The sequence below is a fragment of the Dermochelys coriacea genome, chromosome 4 (genome assembly GCF_009764565.3).
Source record: "Dermochelys coriacea isolate rDerCor1 chromosome 4, rDerCor1.pri.v4, whole genome shotgun sequence".
Lineage (NCBI taxonomy): Eukaryota > Metazoa > Chordata > Testudines > Dermochelyidae > Dermochelys > Dermochelys coriacea.
Genome location: NC_050071.1, coordinates 129,522,883 through 129,539,375, shown reverse-complemented (window position 1 = coordinate 129,539,375; position 16,493 = coordinate 129,522,883). Strand labels below are relative to the sequence as shown.

General features: G+C 42.0%; 1 protein-coding gene across 3 annotated transcripts in view; it reads left to right on the top strand.

The window, feature by feature from the left end:
• Positions 1-16,493, top strand: part of UVSSA (UV stimulated scaffold protein A) — a 103,419-nt gene that overhangs the window by 73,870 nt on the left and 13,056 nt on the right. For all 3 annotated transcript variants that reach the window (XM_038399924.2, XM_043512671.1, XM_038399925.2), the window contains 3 exons: positions 5,182-5,365; positions 8,636-8,747; positions 14,694-14,883. In XM_038399924.2, coding sequence (XP_038255852.1) covers positions 5,182-5,365; positions 8,636-8,747; positions 14,694-14,883 — 486 coding nt within the window. The remainder of the gene's footprint in view (positions 1-5,181; positions 5,366-8,635; positions 8,748-14,693; positions 14,884-16,493) is intronic.

Here is a 16,493-nt window from a genome sequence, read left to right as displayed (position 1 = left end):
GGGGTTGGGTCAGCAGGGCCCTATATTGAGCGCCATGAAGGCACAACTCCAGGGGCACCCAGGCCAATCCAACAGATGCTGCTAGGGGAAAAATCTTCTGGCCACCGTGCACATGCGCACAGTTCATTGGAATGGATGTGAACAACACATCTAGAAGAACAACAGTTACGAGAAGGTGAGTAACCATTTTTTCTTCCAGGTGGTCCATGCAGCTGCTTTCATTCCAGTGGTGATCCCCACTGCCTTAGAAAATTTCACTAGTCACATGCATCCATTTTCAAGCAGAGTTTCCTTTAGATTCCTCTGCTTGCTTGGGTTGTTGCACAGGAAATGAAGGCTGCGATCCAACAAAAGCACTTAAGTAAATGTGTGCTAAATTTCATGCATATGAGTAATCCCAGTGAAGTCAGTGGGACTATTCACATGCTTAAATGCTTTGTTAGACTGAGCCTTAGTTCTTATAATAAGTTTAGTTGTTTGTCATATAAATCTAACTATGATCAAACTTGCTGGCAACATCAAAATTGGAAGGGTAGCAAAAATACAGGCAGACAGAACCAAAACTGCCAAGTAACCTTGAGAAGTGGGGGCAGAAGGGGCTGCAGGCAGTGAGAAGAGATTTGCTATTAATAATTTTAAAGTTGAGCTCTCTTTTTAAAAAAAAAAAAAAAAAAAAAAAAAAAGAGGAAGTAAAGAGCACAGCTACAAAATAGGATGGGAGTGGACATAGCCAAGTGGCTGCCCCCTTTGCACTGAGGTGAGTTTATTTTCATCTTGTCTCTTTAACATTCTCCTAATGTAAGTTATTCATGTAACCAAGCATTTGCAGAGATGATGTGCAATTGGTATTAGGCATCCATTAAAGGACTTCTATCCTACAAAGACACACACACACACACACACACACACACACACACACACACACACACACACACACACACACACACACACACACACACACACACACACACACACACACACACACACACACACACACACACACACACACCAGTGAGCTGTAGCTCACGAAAGCTTATGCTCTAATAAATTTGTTAGTCTCTAAGGTGCCACAAGTACTCCTTTTCTTTTTACCCCAAAAATGGAAATCCACCACCTTTGTGTACTGCATAGGGAACATGCACCTAAACAAAATAACTCTAGTTTTCAACATTGCTTTTGTTCTTTTCTCACTTGCCCGCAAATATAGTTGTGAAAGAGTTGTGGGGGTGGGGGGAAATGGTTTATAAGGGCATAGTAAATGGAAGTGCTTATGGCTATGCAGACGTCAGTCATTATTTAAGCTCAACTCCCTAAAACATACCAGGCATCTTAAGGAAAGCTACAAAGAGGAAGATAAGTTTATTACATTGAAAAATACTGGATACAGATTTTTTTTGGAGGGATCATGTTAAAATATCAAATGAGGCTGTGTCATATGGGGAAAGTTGGCCTGTATGCATTATCATGAGTACCTCTTCACTTTAGCATGAATATAAATATTTGATAATTTTAGAAAAAAATATCAGACCACCAGGGGGCATTAGAATTTTACTTCAAGTTTATGTAAGGCTACTTTGTGTGTAGCAATCTAAAATATTAGTATACTTTTTTTAGGGATCCTATGACTTCATTGTGGCTTTATAAAACTGTTGCTATAGAGCTTGAAGTCGGTCCTATTTTAGGGAATTAAGAAAAAAAAATCAAGCCCAGCAGAATGAATCAATCTTACTGTATTTTATTATCCATCACCACTCTACAATCCCACCACATCATTTGTAAAGCTAAAAAATACTTCATTTTTCAAGAGTTTCACTAAAATATTTATATATTGTAAAGGGTCTTTTCTTGGAATGTTTTTTTAACAATGAGAGTATAAAGACATTTTTGTCATTGTAAATTACGAGATGCATAGAATCATAGAAGATTAGAGTTGGAAGAGACCTCAGGAGGTCACCTAGTCCAAACCCCTGCTCAAAGCAGGACCAACTCCAATTAAATCACCCCAGCCAGGGTTTTGTCAAGCTGGACCTTAAAAACTTCTAAGGATGGAGATTCCACCACTTCCCTAGATAACCCATTCCAGTGCTTCACCACCCTCCTAGTGAAATAGTTTTTCCTAATATCCAACCTAGACCTCCCTCACTGCAACTTGAGACCATTGCTCCTTGTTCTGTCATCTTCTACCACTGAGAACAGCCTAGCTCCATCTTCTTTGGAACTCTACTTCAGGTAGTTGAAGGCTGCTATCAAATCCCCCCTCACTCTTCTCTTCTGCAGACTAAATAAGCCAAGTTCCCTCAGACTCTCCTTGTAAGTCATGTGCCCCAACCCCCTAATCATTTCCGTTGCCCTCCACTGGACTTTCTCTAATTTGTCCACATCCTTTCTGTAGTGGGGGGCCCAAAATTGGACACAATACTCCAGATGTGGCCTCACCAGTGCCGAATAGAAGGGAATAATCACTTCCCTCGATCTGCTGGCAGTGCTCATACTAATGCAGTCCAATATGCCATTAGCCTTCTTGGCAACAAGGGCACACTGTTGACTCATATCCAGCTTCTCATCCACTGTAACCCCTAGGTCCTTTTCTGCAGATCTGCTGCTTAGCCAGTCGGTCCCCAGCCTCTAAGCAGTGCATGGGATTCTTCCGTCCTGAGGGCAGGACTCTGCACTTGTCCTTGTTGAACCTCATCAGATTTCTTTTGGCTCAATCCTCCAATTTGTCTAGGTCACCCTGGATCCTATCCCTAGCCTCCAGCGTATCTAGCTTTCCCACCAGTTTAGTGTTGTCCGAGAACTTGCTGAGGGTGCAATCCATCCCATCATCCAGATCATTAATGAAGATGTTGAAGAAAACCAACCCCTGGGACCCTCTGCTTGGTACTGGCTGCCAACTAGACATCTAGCCGTTGATCACTACCCATTGAGCCAGACGATCTAGCCAGCTTTTTATCCACCTTTTAGTCCATTCATCCAATCCATCCTACTTTAACTTGCTGGCAAGAATACTGTGGGAGACCGTATCAAAAGCTTTGCTAAAGTTAAGATATATCATGTCCACCACTTTCCCCATATCCACAGAGCCAGTTATCTCATCATAGAAGGCAATCAGGTTGGTCAGGCGTGACTTCCCCTTAGTGAATCCATGTTGACTGTTCCTGATCACCTTCCTCTCCTCCAAGTCTTACTACAGTGAATGTTGAAACTAGTCTTGCATTATAAAACAGATTTGGATTCATCCCCCTAATATTGCCACGGTTAAACTAATCCAATTGTTATATGCCAGGATAGAATGTTTCTGAAACATATGAGGCAACTCTTATGAGGAATTTGTAAGACGGGAAGATTTAAAAATTAGGTTTCACTACAACTCAAAAATAGTTTTTAGCCTAGAAACACTGAGCCTAATTCTAATCTCACTTACACTAGTGTAAATAGGGAGTAACTCCACTTTAACCAGCGAAGTTGAAAGCTGGTGAGATCAACTTCAAGTCCTCCAAATTTGTTCTAATGTTTGTTATGGAGGACTCATTTGGAGCCCAATTCAAAAAACACTTAAGCACATTCACTTCAGTGGGACTTAAGGACATGCATAAGTGTCTTTCTGAATTGAGACCTTAGTTGTTAATAAAAGTGTTGTCTTCATATATTAGGCTATATGGAGTCTACAAAGTGCAGAGAGCTTCATTGCTGGGGAGTGACAGACAGGGAACCACATCAGTGGGAGGAATAGGATGGAGAGAGACCAACCATCCAGAGGCCAGTTATGAGAGTGCTTGGGAAGGAAAGAACCATGTGGATGTAAAATGTCCTTGGCTGCCCAACGTGTACATAAAATCCTTATCAAGACCTCCTTCATTCAAATATTTCCATCTTGTATGCAAGGTGTGATGGATGTGGGAGTTGGGAGAAGAGTGAAGGTTCTTTAGGATCACTGAACTGCATATTTCTGTCTTTTTAAGACATTTCCTTAACACTGTTTTTCCAGACTTTCTAATATTTTGTGTTTTTTGAGAATACTATATCATTCAACAGGTAGGTCCTCCCCTCTTCTTAAGTAATAGATGTTTACTGCCTTTGCTCCAGGGTAATAAAGGGTTTTGGGGGGGGAGGGAAGCAGGTTGTTGGGTTTTTTTGACCAGGAAATGGTTCTGCTTTTCATAAAATGACTATTTTTCATGAGATCTCTCCAGTTTTAAAATAAGTTTTCAGTATATTGCTTTTAATTTCCTGAAGAAACTTCCTGTAAATACTTGTGAGCTGATAGCAGTGTCAAAAAGAAGAATTAGCTATTGAACCTAGAAGAAGTACAAGGTTCAGTTGATTGTTGGCTCCATTCCCTAGTCTACAGTATACTGTAGTCTATCGTCATTCCAGCCCCTGCTCCTTTGCTGCTGTTAAAGAGCAAAACAGACAGGCATAAGAGCATACACTGAACAGTAGCTTAACTGTTCATCTTACTTTATTTTACCTCATCTGCCACACAGTAAGGTTATCAAGATAAGGATAGTGTTGACTATGGAATTATTTATTTTAAGCAGTTTTTGGCCCACTTTGACTTCTAAAGCCAAATCACAACTGAAATTACAACGGTGGGCAGAGGCGGATTAGGGGTTTGTGGGGCCCTGGGCCAGAGCAAGTGGGGTGGCCCTCCCCGCCCCCTTCTGCCTGCAGTCCCCCTTCCCCCTTCTACCCCCAGTGCTCCTGACAGGGAGTGGGGTCAGAGTGCAGGGGCACCCCAGTTGGCTGGGGCCCCTGGGCATGGGCCTAGTGGCTAATCCACTGGCTGTTGGATGATGATATTAAATGGGAAATTGGGGAAGACAAGTTGTTTGGAAATGAAGGACACCAGTCAGTCAAGCTTCCACAACATTTTAAGAATGTCTACACAATATAGCAGTTATCACCAGTTGTAGAGCCCTAGATTATTACAATTCATTAATGTATCTCTATGTGTACAAGGAGGGAAAATTTTAACAGCCTACTAGCTTGTAAGAAGCTTAATTTTTTTCAGAGAGAAATTGTTGTTAAAGACTAATATGCATGTGTTTTTTAAGTGCTCTTCTGCCTACTGAGCCCAATTCTTACCCAGCTGATTCCTGTGGGGTTGTATAGCTTCACAGTAAGTACAGAACTTCATTTATGGGCAAAAAGGTATATCTGTGTTCTTTGTTTTTCCAGATTTTCTTCCCAACATCGATTTTGGGTACCCAATGAAATGGAGGAAGAGGTGGAAAACAAAGAAATAGCCGAAATGTTGAAAAGTAGATATATAACTTTTTGTGGCAAGTTTGAACCGGTGAAACATAAATGTCGCGCGCCGATGCCTGATGGGAGACTATGTGAAAGACAGGATAGGATTAAGGTGCGCACTTAATATCAGAATTTCCAGTATATGCCATACATAGAAAGGTCTCATCAAAATATTTGTTCAGAGTTTACATCTCATTGCAAACAAGGCTAAAGTGAGTGAAAATTTATGTTCAAAGAAATCTGCACTTGATTAGCTCAGCCAGGTATCTTGGTCTTGCATGTCAAGAGTAACAAGAAGGGTTTCTTCAGGTATGTTGGCAACAAGAAGAAAGCCAAGGAAAGTGTGGGCCCCTTACTGAATGAGGGAGGCAAGCTAGTGACAGAGGATGTGGAAAAAGCTAATGTACTCAATGCTTTTTTTGCCTCTGTTTTCACTAACAAGGTCAGCTCCCAGACTGCTGTGCTGGGCAACACAAAATGGGGAAGAGATGGCCAGCCCTCTGTAGAGATAGAGGTGGTTAGGGACTATTTAGAAAAGCTGGACGTGCACAAGTCCATGGGGCCGGACGAATTGCATCCGAGAGTGCTGAGGGAATTGGCGGCTGTGATTGCAGAGCCCTTGGCCATTATCTTTGAAAACTCGTGGCGAACGGGGGAAGTCCCGGATGACTGGAAAAAGGCTAATGTAGTGCCCATCTTTAAAAAAGGGAAGAAGGAGGATCCTGGGAACTACAGGCCGGTCAGCCTCACCTCAGTCCCTGGAAAAATCATGGAGCAGGTCCTCAAAGAATCAATCCTGAAGCACTTAGAGGAGAGGAAAGTGATCAGGAACAGTCAGCATGGATTCACCAAGGGAAGGTCATGCCTGACTAATCTAATCGCCTTTTATGATGAGATTACTGGTTCTGTGGATGAAGGGAAAGCAGTGGATGTATTGTTTCTTGACTTTAGCAAAGCTTTTGACACGGTCTCCCACAGCATTCTTGTCAGCAAGTTAAGGAAGTATGGGCTGGATGAATGCACTATAAGGTGGGTAGAAAGCTGGCTAGATTGTCGGGCTCAACGAGTAGTGATCAATGGCTCCATGTCTAGTTGGCAGCCGGTGTCAAGTGGAGTGCCCCAGGGGTCGGTCCTGGGGCCCGTTTTGTTCAATATCTTCATAAATGATCTGGAGGATGGTGTGGATTGCACTCTCAGCAAATTTGCGGATGATACTAAACTGGGAGGAGTGGTAGATACGCTGGAGGGGAGGGATAGGATACAGAAGGACCTAGACAAATTGGAGGATTGGGCCAAAAGAAATCTAATGAGGTTCAATAAGGATAAGTGCAGGGTCCTGCACTTAGGATGGAAGAATCCAATGCACCGCTACAGACTAGGGACCGAATGGCTCGGCAGCAGTTCTGCGGAAAAGGACCTAGGGGTGACAGTGGACGAGAAGCTGGATATGAGTCAGCAGTGTGCCCTTGTTGCCAAGAAGGCCAATGGCATTTTGGGATGTATAAGTAGGGGCATAGCGAGCAGATCGAGGGACGTGATCGTTCCCCTCTATTCGACACTGGTGAGGCCTCATCTGGAGTACTGTGTCCAGTTTTGGGCCCCACACTACAGGAAGGATGTGGATAAATTGGAAAGAGTACAACGAAGGGCAACGAAAATGATTAGGGGTCTAGAGCACATGACTTATGAGGAGAGGCTGAGGGAGCTGGGATTGTTTAGTCTGCAGAAGAGAAGAATGAGGGGGGATTTGATAGCTGCTTTCAACTACCTGAAAGGGGGTTTCAAAGAGGATGGCTCTAGACTGTTCTCAATGGTAGCAGATGACAGAACGAGGAGTAATGGTCTCAAGTTGCAATGGGGGAGGTTTAGATTGGATATTAGGAAAAACTTTTTCACTAAGAGGGTGGTGAAACACTGGAATGCGTTACCTAGGGAGGTGGTAGAATCTCCTTCCTTAGAGGTTTTTAAGGTCAGGCTTGACAAAGCCCTAGCTGGGATGATTTAACTGGGACTTGGTCCTGCTTTGAGCAGGGGGTTGGACTAGATGACCTTCTGGGGTCCCTTCCAACCCTGATATTCTATGATTCTATGATTCTATGTGGGAAGCACGTCTTTCTAAGAGAAAATGGTAAATGATGATTTGAAATGAGCTTTTAAGTATATTCGGCATTGCTGCATCTGCTTGTGTCTACAATGTTGCTACAATATGACTTCATTTATGATGAATGTCTCTGGGTCCAATGTCATAAATCACAAACAAGTGTCTACTTTAGCAATTGGGGAAGTATTTTTATTTATGGGGCACCTAGTTTAAAAATCAAATATTTAATACAAGATTTCCTTATCTTTGTTACAAATAACATCTTACATTATATTAAAAAATGGAAATTGGGTTTTAAAACTCTTAGTTTTCACACTTTTTCTGCTATTTGTTTGCTGTTTCACATTTCTGTCCATTTGGATAATGAAAATAGACTGATTTCACTTTTTTGGTGGTAATTTCTACTCCGTTACAGCTGCAGGGTTTCATTTAAAAAATGTTTTATTTGAGTTCCAAAACATTGCAGGGAATATTTGTTTAATAGGAATGTATGATAAATGTTTGTGGTATGGAAAAGTTTAGCTACTGGAATTTTAAAAAAATTACAGAGCTATTTCTGTTGCACTTAACTAGGTATTTATATCGTGCTCATTACTGTTGTGTCTGAGCATCTGACAAGGAAACAGAGCCCAGTAGTTGTTTGCCATGTGGTTCTTCCTTCTCCTCATTCAGTGCAGAAGTGTGTTTGACATTAATGGCTTTTTCCAAACATCATAATCCTTATTGTTGAGGGGACTGCAAAGACTGCTTTTATGAGAGATTAGGTTTTTTATAAAAGCATAATTTTACAAAACTTAATTTACTGGACAAATTTGAACAATGTTTCCTTAATATTAAACATTTTGCTGGAATATTACAGTTCTTACTGAGTTTGCCATTATGAAAGGGTGTGAATGGGTTGAAATGCTTAAAATGAAATTCCTGCATGTTAAGGGATTTAGCTTTAAAAATACAAATGCAGAATTAAAACCCTGGTTCCAGAGATGACAGGGCAGCATTCTGTCTGTTAAATGGCCTGTTATTTATTGCTGTTGTACTCGGAGTTCATTTCATTAAGGGCTCAATCCTGTAAGGCTGTGAGTGCCTTTAACCCCACTGAAGTCTGTTTATGGTTTCAGTGGCAATTTAGGGCTCTCAGCACCTCATAAGAGGTGCTCATAATCCGGTCCCATATGCCAGTATAAAGTGCATCATTTAATTCCAAGAATTGACTACTAGCAACATGAGATTACATGGAAATGTTTATTCTCTAACTCAAGTGTCATTTTTTTCTTCCCTCAGTGTCCTTTCCATGGGAAGATAATCCCTCGGGATGAATCTGGGAATCCTGTTAATCCCGAGGACAAAATGAGAGAAGAAAAGAAGAAGTTTGAGAAGCAGGCAGAACAGCCAGGTTTGTGTGGGAGATTAATTGGAAAGGTGTCATAAAGTGTTTGAAGGAGCTGAGAGGTTCATTCTGAACATAAGCATAGATATTGAGGGTGCTTTTTTTACTATATCAGTTCACTGAAGTAATCTTGCTTTGTAGTCATAACTTGATGACTACAGACAAGGATTTGGAAGAAAACTATGCAATATTAAGATAGATCAACAGACATTACTGTGATATGATCAGTGTGACCATAATTCACTGAACAACAAAACTGTTATCAGGCCATCATGTTAGCTGAGTAATGCTGAGTTGATGCTAGAAAACAAGGTTAAAGGTAAGGTTTTGGCTACCACAGTTCTTTGGGTTATAGAAACATTGGCCCGAGACTGTCGAAAGCAACTGTGATTTTTGGCTGCCCAACTTGAAACAGAAAGTGCTGAATACCTGCCACCTGAAAATCAGGTCCCTGGAGGGTGTCATGAATTGGACACCCAAAAATAACTAATTACTTCTTCCTCAAGTTGTGTCCGTATGGGTGCTCCACAGAAGGTGTTTTTGCGTCCCTGTGCTGCTGATCAAAGAACTTTGGTAGCAGTGCCAGTTCGGCCTGCACATGAACTGTCCCCCTCCTTGTGCTCTGCCACAAGGCTAGCCATCTTTGCGTGGGCAAACCTTCCTCAATTCCTTCTGAACCACCCATGGCCAGAGACGGAACTTTTAGCTGTCTATCAGAGTGTTAACTCTCTAAATACTTGTTCATCATTCATTTTAGTTTCTTTTCTGACTATTACTTAGTTTGCTTTGAGTTTCTTTCCTTTTTGTTCCTTTAACATTTTTTTAAAAAGAATGTTTTTAATTTTAATTTCAATTTTTATTCACTTCTTCCTCTTTCCCTTGTCCGTGGACCATCCCAGGACAGGGTATGTTCAGTTCACCAGGCTTTGAAAGTTGGAGAACACTTCAATCTCTCTGGTCACTCGATCACAGATCTTAGAGTGGCTATACTTCAACAAAAAAGCTTCAGAAACAGACTCCAACGAGAGACTGCTGAATTGGAATTAATTTGCAAACTGGATACAATTAACTTAGGCTTGAATAGAGACTGGGAATGGATGAGTCATTACACAAAGTAAAACTATTTCCCCATGGTATTTCTCCCTCCCACCCCACCCCCCACTGTTCCTCTGATATTCTTGTTAACTGCTGGAATTAGCCTACCTTGCTTGTCACCATGAAAGGTTTTCCTCCTTTCCCCCCCCTGCTGCTGGTGATGGCTTATCTTAAGTGATCACTCTCCTTACAGTGTGTATGATAAACCCATTGTTTCATGTTCTCTGTGTGTGTGTGTATATATAAATCTCTCCTCTGTTTTTTCCACCAAATGCATCCGATGAAGTGAGCTGTAGCTCACGAAAGCTTATGCTCTAATAAATTTGTTAGTCTCTAAGGTGCCACCGGTACAACCTCTAATATAGTTATGCTTCTGTTTCTGCTTAGTATTACCAGAAATAACACTTCTGAAACTGGAAATGATTGTGTGCCTTGTCCATGTGCATTTCTGATATGTTGGCATCTTATTTGAAGCTAGTCTGGAATCCCGTGATTCCTTGATTGTTAGATATTATTAGTTCAGCCACTAGCCTGTCCTGGAAATCTCTTTTCAAAGCACAGTGGTTGGCCATCATGACCTATTATCCAAAAATTGCTAACTAGCATAAAGGTGCATTTAAGTATAAACCAATAGCCCGGATTTGTGTATAGCAAGAGTGGGATGGGGGGGGGTTGTTTGTTTGTTTTTGGTTTTTTTAAGTTTTGACTTTTCTTATTTTAATTCTGGCAAAATCTACAGACAGAGAAAGGAAGTTATGTCAGTAGCTACTCTCGAGAGGCTAGTTTCAAACTAGAAACAGAACCTAAGGCCAGGCCTACACTCAAAAGTTAAGTCAACCCAGGTACATTGCTCAGGGTTGTTGAAAAATTCACACTCCTGAGTGACATAATTAAGCCAACCTAACCCTGATATAGACAGTGGTAGATCGACAGAAGAATTGTTCTGTCAACCTAGCTACTGCCTCTTGGGGAGGTGGATTAACTATGCCAGTGGGAGAACCCCTCTTATCAGCACAGGTAGTGTCTATGCCAAAGTGCTACAGTGGTGGAACTGTAGTGTTTCAAGTGTAGACAAGCCCTAATGCTCTGGGGTAAAAAAAACCTCAAACTGAAAACTATTGATTTTTTTTTTCTGTGAAATTGACATTCCTCTAGGCTAGACATAATACTTATTTTTATTACTGTGTCAGTGTGGTGCTGTTGGTAACACGCTCACCTCTGGCCCAGAAAGATGTGTGCTTTAGTCCCACACCAGTTTTGACATTACTTTGCTGCCCTACTGAATGCCATTTTTAAGCTGAAATGTCAAACTGAGCTCCCTTCTGCCCACCATTCTCTGCCTGTCTAGTGGGAAGCTAAAGAAACTATGGCACTTGGTTTCCTGGCCAAAATTCCCATTCATTTAATGTCTGTGTATTAACTATTATTGAGCATATTTGCTCATTGGTCTTTGTATTTGGTTCATTAATTTTTTTCCATAGCTAAGGACTTTAAAATTAAGATATGATGTATTGTTTTAACCGGTGTTTTAAAAAGTCATGTCTTTCCTGCAAGTGACTTGTAACAGCATTACCAAGCAGATCAGTGCAGTTGTGAGGCTAGTGCATATGTTCACAACAGAAGGTAGTTTAGAGACTAAAATAACCCACCTGATACTACACATACTTTGTTCTTACAGTTGGAACTGTGATTCCACACATTAGTGACCACACACTGCAAAATGAGGATCAATCATGGTAAAGAGTATAGTTCATTCACTGCACAAAGACACTGAGAGTGTTGGATATTTTGGTTACGTATAACAACACTTTGTGGGGGAGAGAGGAATAGCCTACACCAATTCCACCTTCTCCAGTAACCCTGTCCATTTCCTATCTAGGCTTGTAATGCTGAAATAACAGGGTATTTAAACAATGAGTGGCAGGTTTGTAAGGATGACAGTAAATAAGATGTTACTTTTGGGGGGCCAAGGAAAGGTGCCTTTATTGTTCTAAAGTAATAAACAATTCCATTCCATTGCCAAATTAAACTGTTTTTATTTTACTCTTAAGTACAAAATTGGTCCTTTTTCTAGTAATTTCTAATAGATGCCAGATTGTAAAGACTTCCTGAGGGAGCTAATCTGGTTCCATTTATTTAAAAATATATATATCTAATTAATGTTTGCTGCTTCTGATTTCAAGGTGTGAATTTGTAATGGGTACTTCCAAGAAGTCTCTACTTATCACAAACTTTTAGGCTAGCTCTGATCACTGGTTTTCTGTGTTCTTCACTCTACTCGAAGGTAGATTAATTTTTATCCCCATGTGACTGAATGGAAAAACAATTATGAAAAAATAATATAGTTCATAGGATAATGACCATTGTGTGTCTTGGCAGTACGGTCACTACTGATATCTTTAATAATGTTCAAGCCTCACTTTTTTAAATTAATACTTTGATTAAAATATTAGATTCTAGCCATATGTTTGCAAAACAGCGCTTTAAGCTCTTTGGCCTTGAAACAATGAATCATGAGGGATTACACTGACCCCCTAATCTGCAGTGTTCATCCTTTTCCAATAGTTCGCACACAGGAGCAAATTAAGTGCCTATTTTTTGTGTCAACTCTGAAGAGTATCTGGTTTTTCAGCCCTTAGTGACTTGTTAACAAACAGGTATCAGGACAAGCTGGTGAAGGCAGGCCGCTGGCCAGTCAGATGTGAAATAGCATCTCTTTACTAACTACAGTATTGATTCCCGTCTACCCTTGCAAACTGTGTAATTTTCTTTTCCCTGCTGCTAAACTCAGTAACAATGTATGAAGAGCTTTAGGGGCCCATCAATGCTCAAAAAGGCTGCTCTTCCCTGGCATTCTATTGATTTTTCTCAAAGGCTTTTAAATTGCTCCTTCATTTTACTCAAATGCTCATTTCATCTCTACTGGATGCCGGCATTTTTTCGTTGTGTTTAAACAATTGCTCCATTCACTGGGTTCCTAAACTGTGACGCCTTCTTATTACTGGGAGATAAACTGTTTAGACAGTTTTCCTTAATCTTGGATTAATCGTTCCTGTATCTGAATTGTGCTGCTCTGTATTCCTTCACTTCAAAAAATAAACTCTGTGAAGTCTTCTGATCTATCAACTGTGTGGATTCTATTTTCTCCCTCTATACTTCCCTTTCTCAGTTCGTACCTAGCTCTGCTTTCTTCATCCTTTTGTTTGTGCATAATTTTAATCTCTATTTTTGTGTGCATAAAATTGATAGGTTAGATCTATCCTTTCCCTGCATAGATGTGTTAATACTCCTGAGCCGTATCATTTTAATGCTGCTAAGGAAAATGTGTTGCCACTGACCTACCTGAAACAGCATAACCTATATTTTGTCATAGTCCATGACCACTTTAGGTATACAAATGAAATTATAGGCTTCTTTATTAATAATATTTAGCACCTTTGATTTTTTTCAAAGCTCTGTACAAATGTTAAGTAAACCTAATGTCACCCTGTGCTATTGTTATTCACAGATGGAGATACTGTTCAAGAAAGGTTAGGTGACAAGCCTAAGATTACTTGACAAGTTATTGGCAGAGTGAGAACTAGAACTCTGGAGTTCTTGGATTCTAGCATGTTAGTCAGTCTGCTGCTTTTCAAAATTATACTTGCACTTGTTTGTTTCCAATCCATAACTTGATTTTTCTATTTTAAGATTAATTTTCCCATGAATTTGAATTATCTTCAAACAGAGACTGTCCATTTTGCCCTGACCAACACCGTAATCCTACCTGTTTATATTACAATGACACCTATTGCCCCAGTAAAGGACGAGGGTCCCATTATGCTAGGCTCTGTACCAAAAAGTAATGACACTTCGTTCCCCTAAGAGTTTATTTACTATCTAGGTTACTTAGGCCTTTTCCCTATTTTACTACTCAATATTAGTAGTGTTAATGGTTATTCTAGTTCTGAAACTTTTAAGGCTTTAATAAAATTATCAACAGAAGTTTTCGATAGTGCTAAATTGATGCTACTGCTGTTGTAGGAAGAAGAAAGTTGGATTTAGACAATTTAAATTTGGAACGGTGGGATATTTCAGAAGTGAGGCTTTTCCAGATTCAATATTGGGAGGATAAGAACAAGATCAAATTCCTTTTCCTTAGTTTGTGCTATCTAGTCTGTCTGAAATTAGCTACGCATTTTGAAGCAATCTTAATTCCTGACTACGGAAATGCTATTGCATATCTAAGCAACCACTCTTCTCCAAACACGAAATATCCTGGGCACAATTTTTTTAAAATTCATTTTTCCAAAATTTATTTTACAGGGAGGGGGCAGAGTTGGGGTGGGGATTTTGGGAAAGGGGTTGGAATGGGGGCAGGGAAGAGGTGGGGTAGGGGCGGGGCCTCGTGGAAGGGGTGGAGTGGGGCGGGGCAGCCAGGTGGGGGGAGTGTCAGTGATGTGGCCCTCAGGCCAATGTACTAGTCCTCATGTGGCCCTCGTGGTCATTTGAGTTTGAGACCCTTGCTTTACATGATAAACTCCTGTGCTCAGACTGGCAGCGTCTCGTTAGATTAAATAATAATAATCTGTCTTTTACAAGAAGTTAACTTAGGCCTTGCATCCAGAACTGTACTAGCTACCGCAGTTGATATTAGGAGGTATGCCCAATCATCTTGGCCAAGATTTCTTCCCAGAGATCTGTGCTGTAGATTATTCCTCTTGTGCCCGTTAGTCTATATAACCTAGTTTTCAGACTAAAATCCTTCCAGCAACATGGTTCTGCCCTCCTTGTGAACAGGCCCTAATACCACTGGAAACTTGCAAGCTTTAGATGGGATTGTCTGCTCTTTAAAATGTTTTTTCCCTCTTTAAACAGAATGGCAAGACCCAGAATTCATGAGAGAGGTTGAAGCAGCTACTGGAGTAGATCTTGGATCCTCTAGATACAGTGGAAAAGGAAAAGGAGGGAAGAACAAAGGGAAGAAGAGGAAATACCCAAATCTGACAGACTTGAAACAGGAGGCTAATACTTCTCGTTCACGGCTGGAGAAGAAAGTCTTCAAAAAGTAAGATACTTACCTTATTTGAAGCCCCCAACCCCCACTTCATTGTCTTTTTTAAAATTTTGATTTTAGTAGCTGTTTCCACCAGAACAAGCAGCAAGGAAAAAGCCCTCACAGCTCGCTGCAGAAAAGCGGTGCCTTCTGTCTGCCAAGAGTCGGGGCATGGGGCAACAATAAGCTAATGAACAGGGTTATTCCTCAGGGAACACTTTACTGTTGGCATTTATAAAACTGTATAAAGGACATTTATAGGTCTTCTGCTTGCTTTCCTTGAGACTCCTGCTGTGTGGCATTGTGCTTCCTCTCTAGAATGTACTTGTTCTTTGGCCAATGCTTGTGTCTGTGCAAGATGTATAGGATTTGAGCGAAAGAGTTCCAAATGACACGGGATAAATTTCTCTAGCCTCAGTTTCATAATCCAGAATTTGTGATGTAACTCTATAGTACACAGGTGGGCAAACTACGGCCTGTGGATCACATCCGGCCTGCGGGACCGGCCTGCTCGGCCCTTGAGCTCCCGGCCGGGGAGGCTAGCCCCCAGCTCCTCCCCTGCTGCCCCCCCTTCCCCGCAGCCTCAGCTCGCCACACCCCAGCACTCTCGCCCGCCACTCCTGCCAGGCAGCACGCTCCTGCTGCTCTGAGCAGCATGGTAGGGGAGCGGGGGGGTTGGATAAGGAGCAGGGGGTCCTGGGGGCAGTCAGGGGACAGGAAAGAGGGGGTGGTTGGATAGGCATGGGAGTCCCGGAGGGCCTGTGAGGAGGCGGGGGTGTGGATACGGGGCGGCACAGTCCGGGGACAGGGAGCAGGCGGGGGTTGGATAGGGGTGGGATCCCAGGAGGGGGCAGTCAGCGGACAAGGGTGTTGAATGGGTCGGAGGTTCGGGGGGGGGCAGTCGGGATGGGGAACGGGGGGTTGGATAGGGGGTGGAGTCCCAGGGGGCAGTTAGGGGCAGGGGATCCTGGGAGGGGGGCGGTCAGGAGACAAGGAGCAGGGGGTGTTGGATGGGTCAGGGATTCTGAGGAGTGCAGTCAGGAGGCGGGAATTGGGAGGGGGTGGATAGGGGGCAGGGGCCAGGCTGTTTGGGGAGGCACAGCCTTCCCTACCCAGCCCTCCATACCGTTTCACAACCCCAATGCGGCCCTCGGGCGAAAAAGTTTGCCCACCCCTACTATAGTAAGTGGCCCAATACTTCTTTATAATTCAGTAGTTTAGACGTAATGTAAGTCTTAAAAATAAGGGATGTCCCTCTTCATATGAACAATTTAGAAGTGTGCTCTGGGGTAGGGGTGAACAGCATTGACCTGTAAAAGGGCTTATGTTTTGAGCTGTTTTGCTTTTGCCTGTAGTGGAGTCTTGGTGCTGGTTTCTGGGTTGATCTCCCCCCGACCTCTGACCACTTGCTAGGTTTCCGGAAGGCCATGTCTTCTCTCTCGCCTCCCATGTTGCCATCCCTCATACCTTCTTGATCTTGGATATGGACTTTGACCTCAGCTATACCTTAGCTGGACACAGGTACAACACCTCCCAGTTAAACATTTGTGATCTGGGACAAACCAGATCCTAGAGAATACAACCAAGCTTTGTATTTTCCTAGACTCCATTCTTTCTCAGAG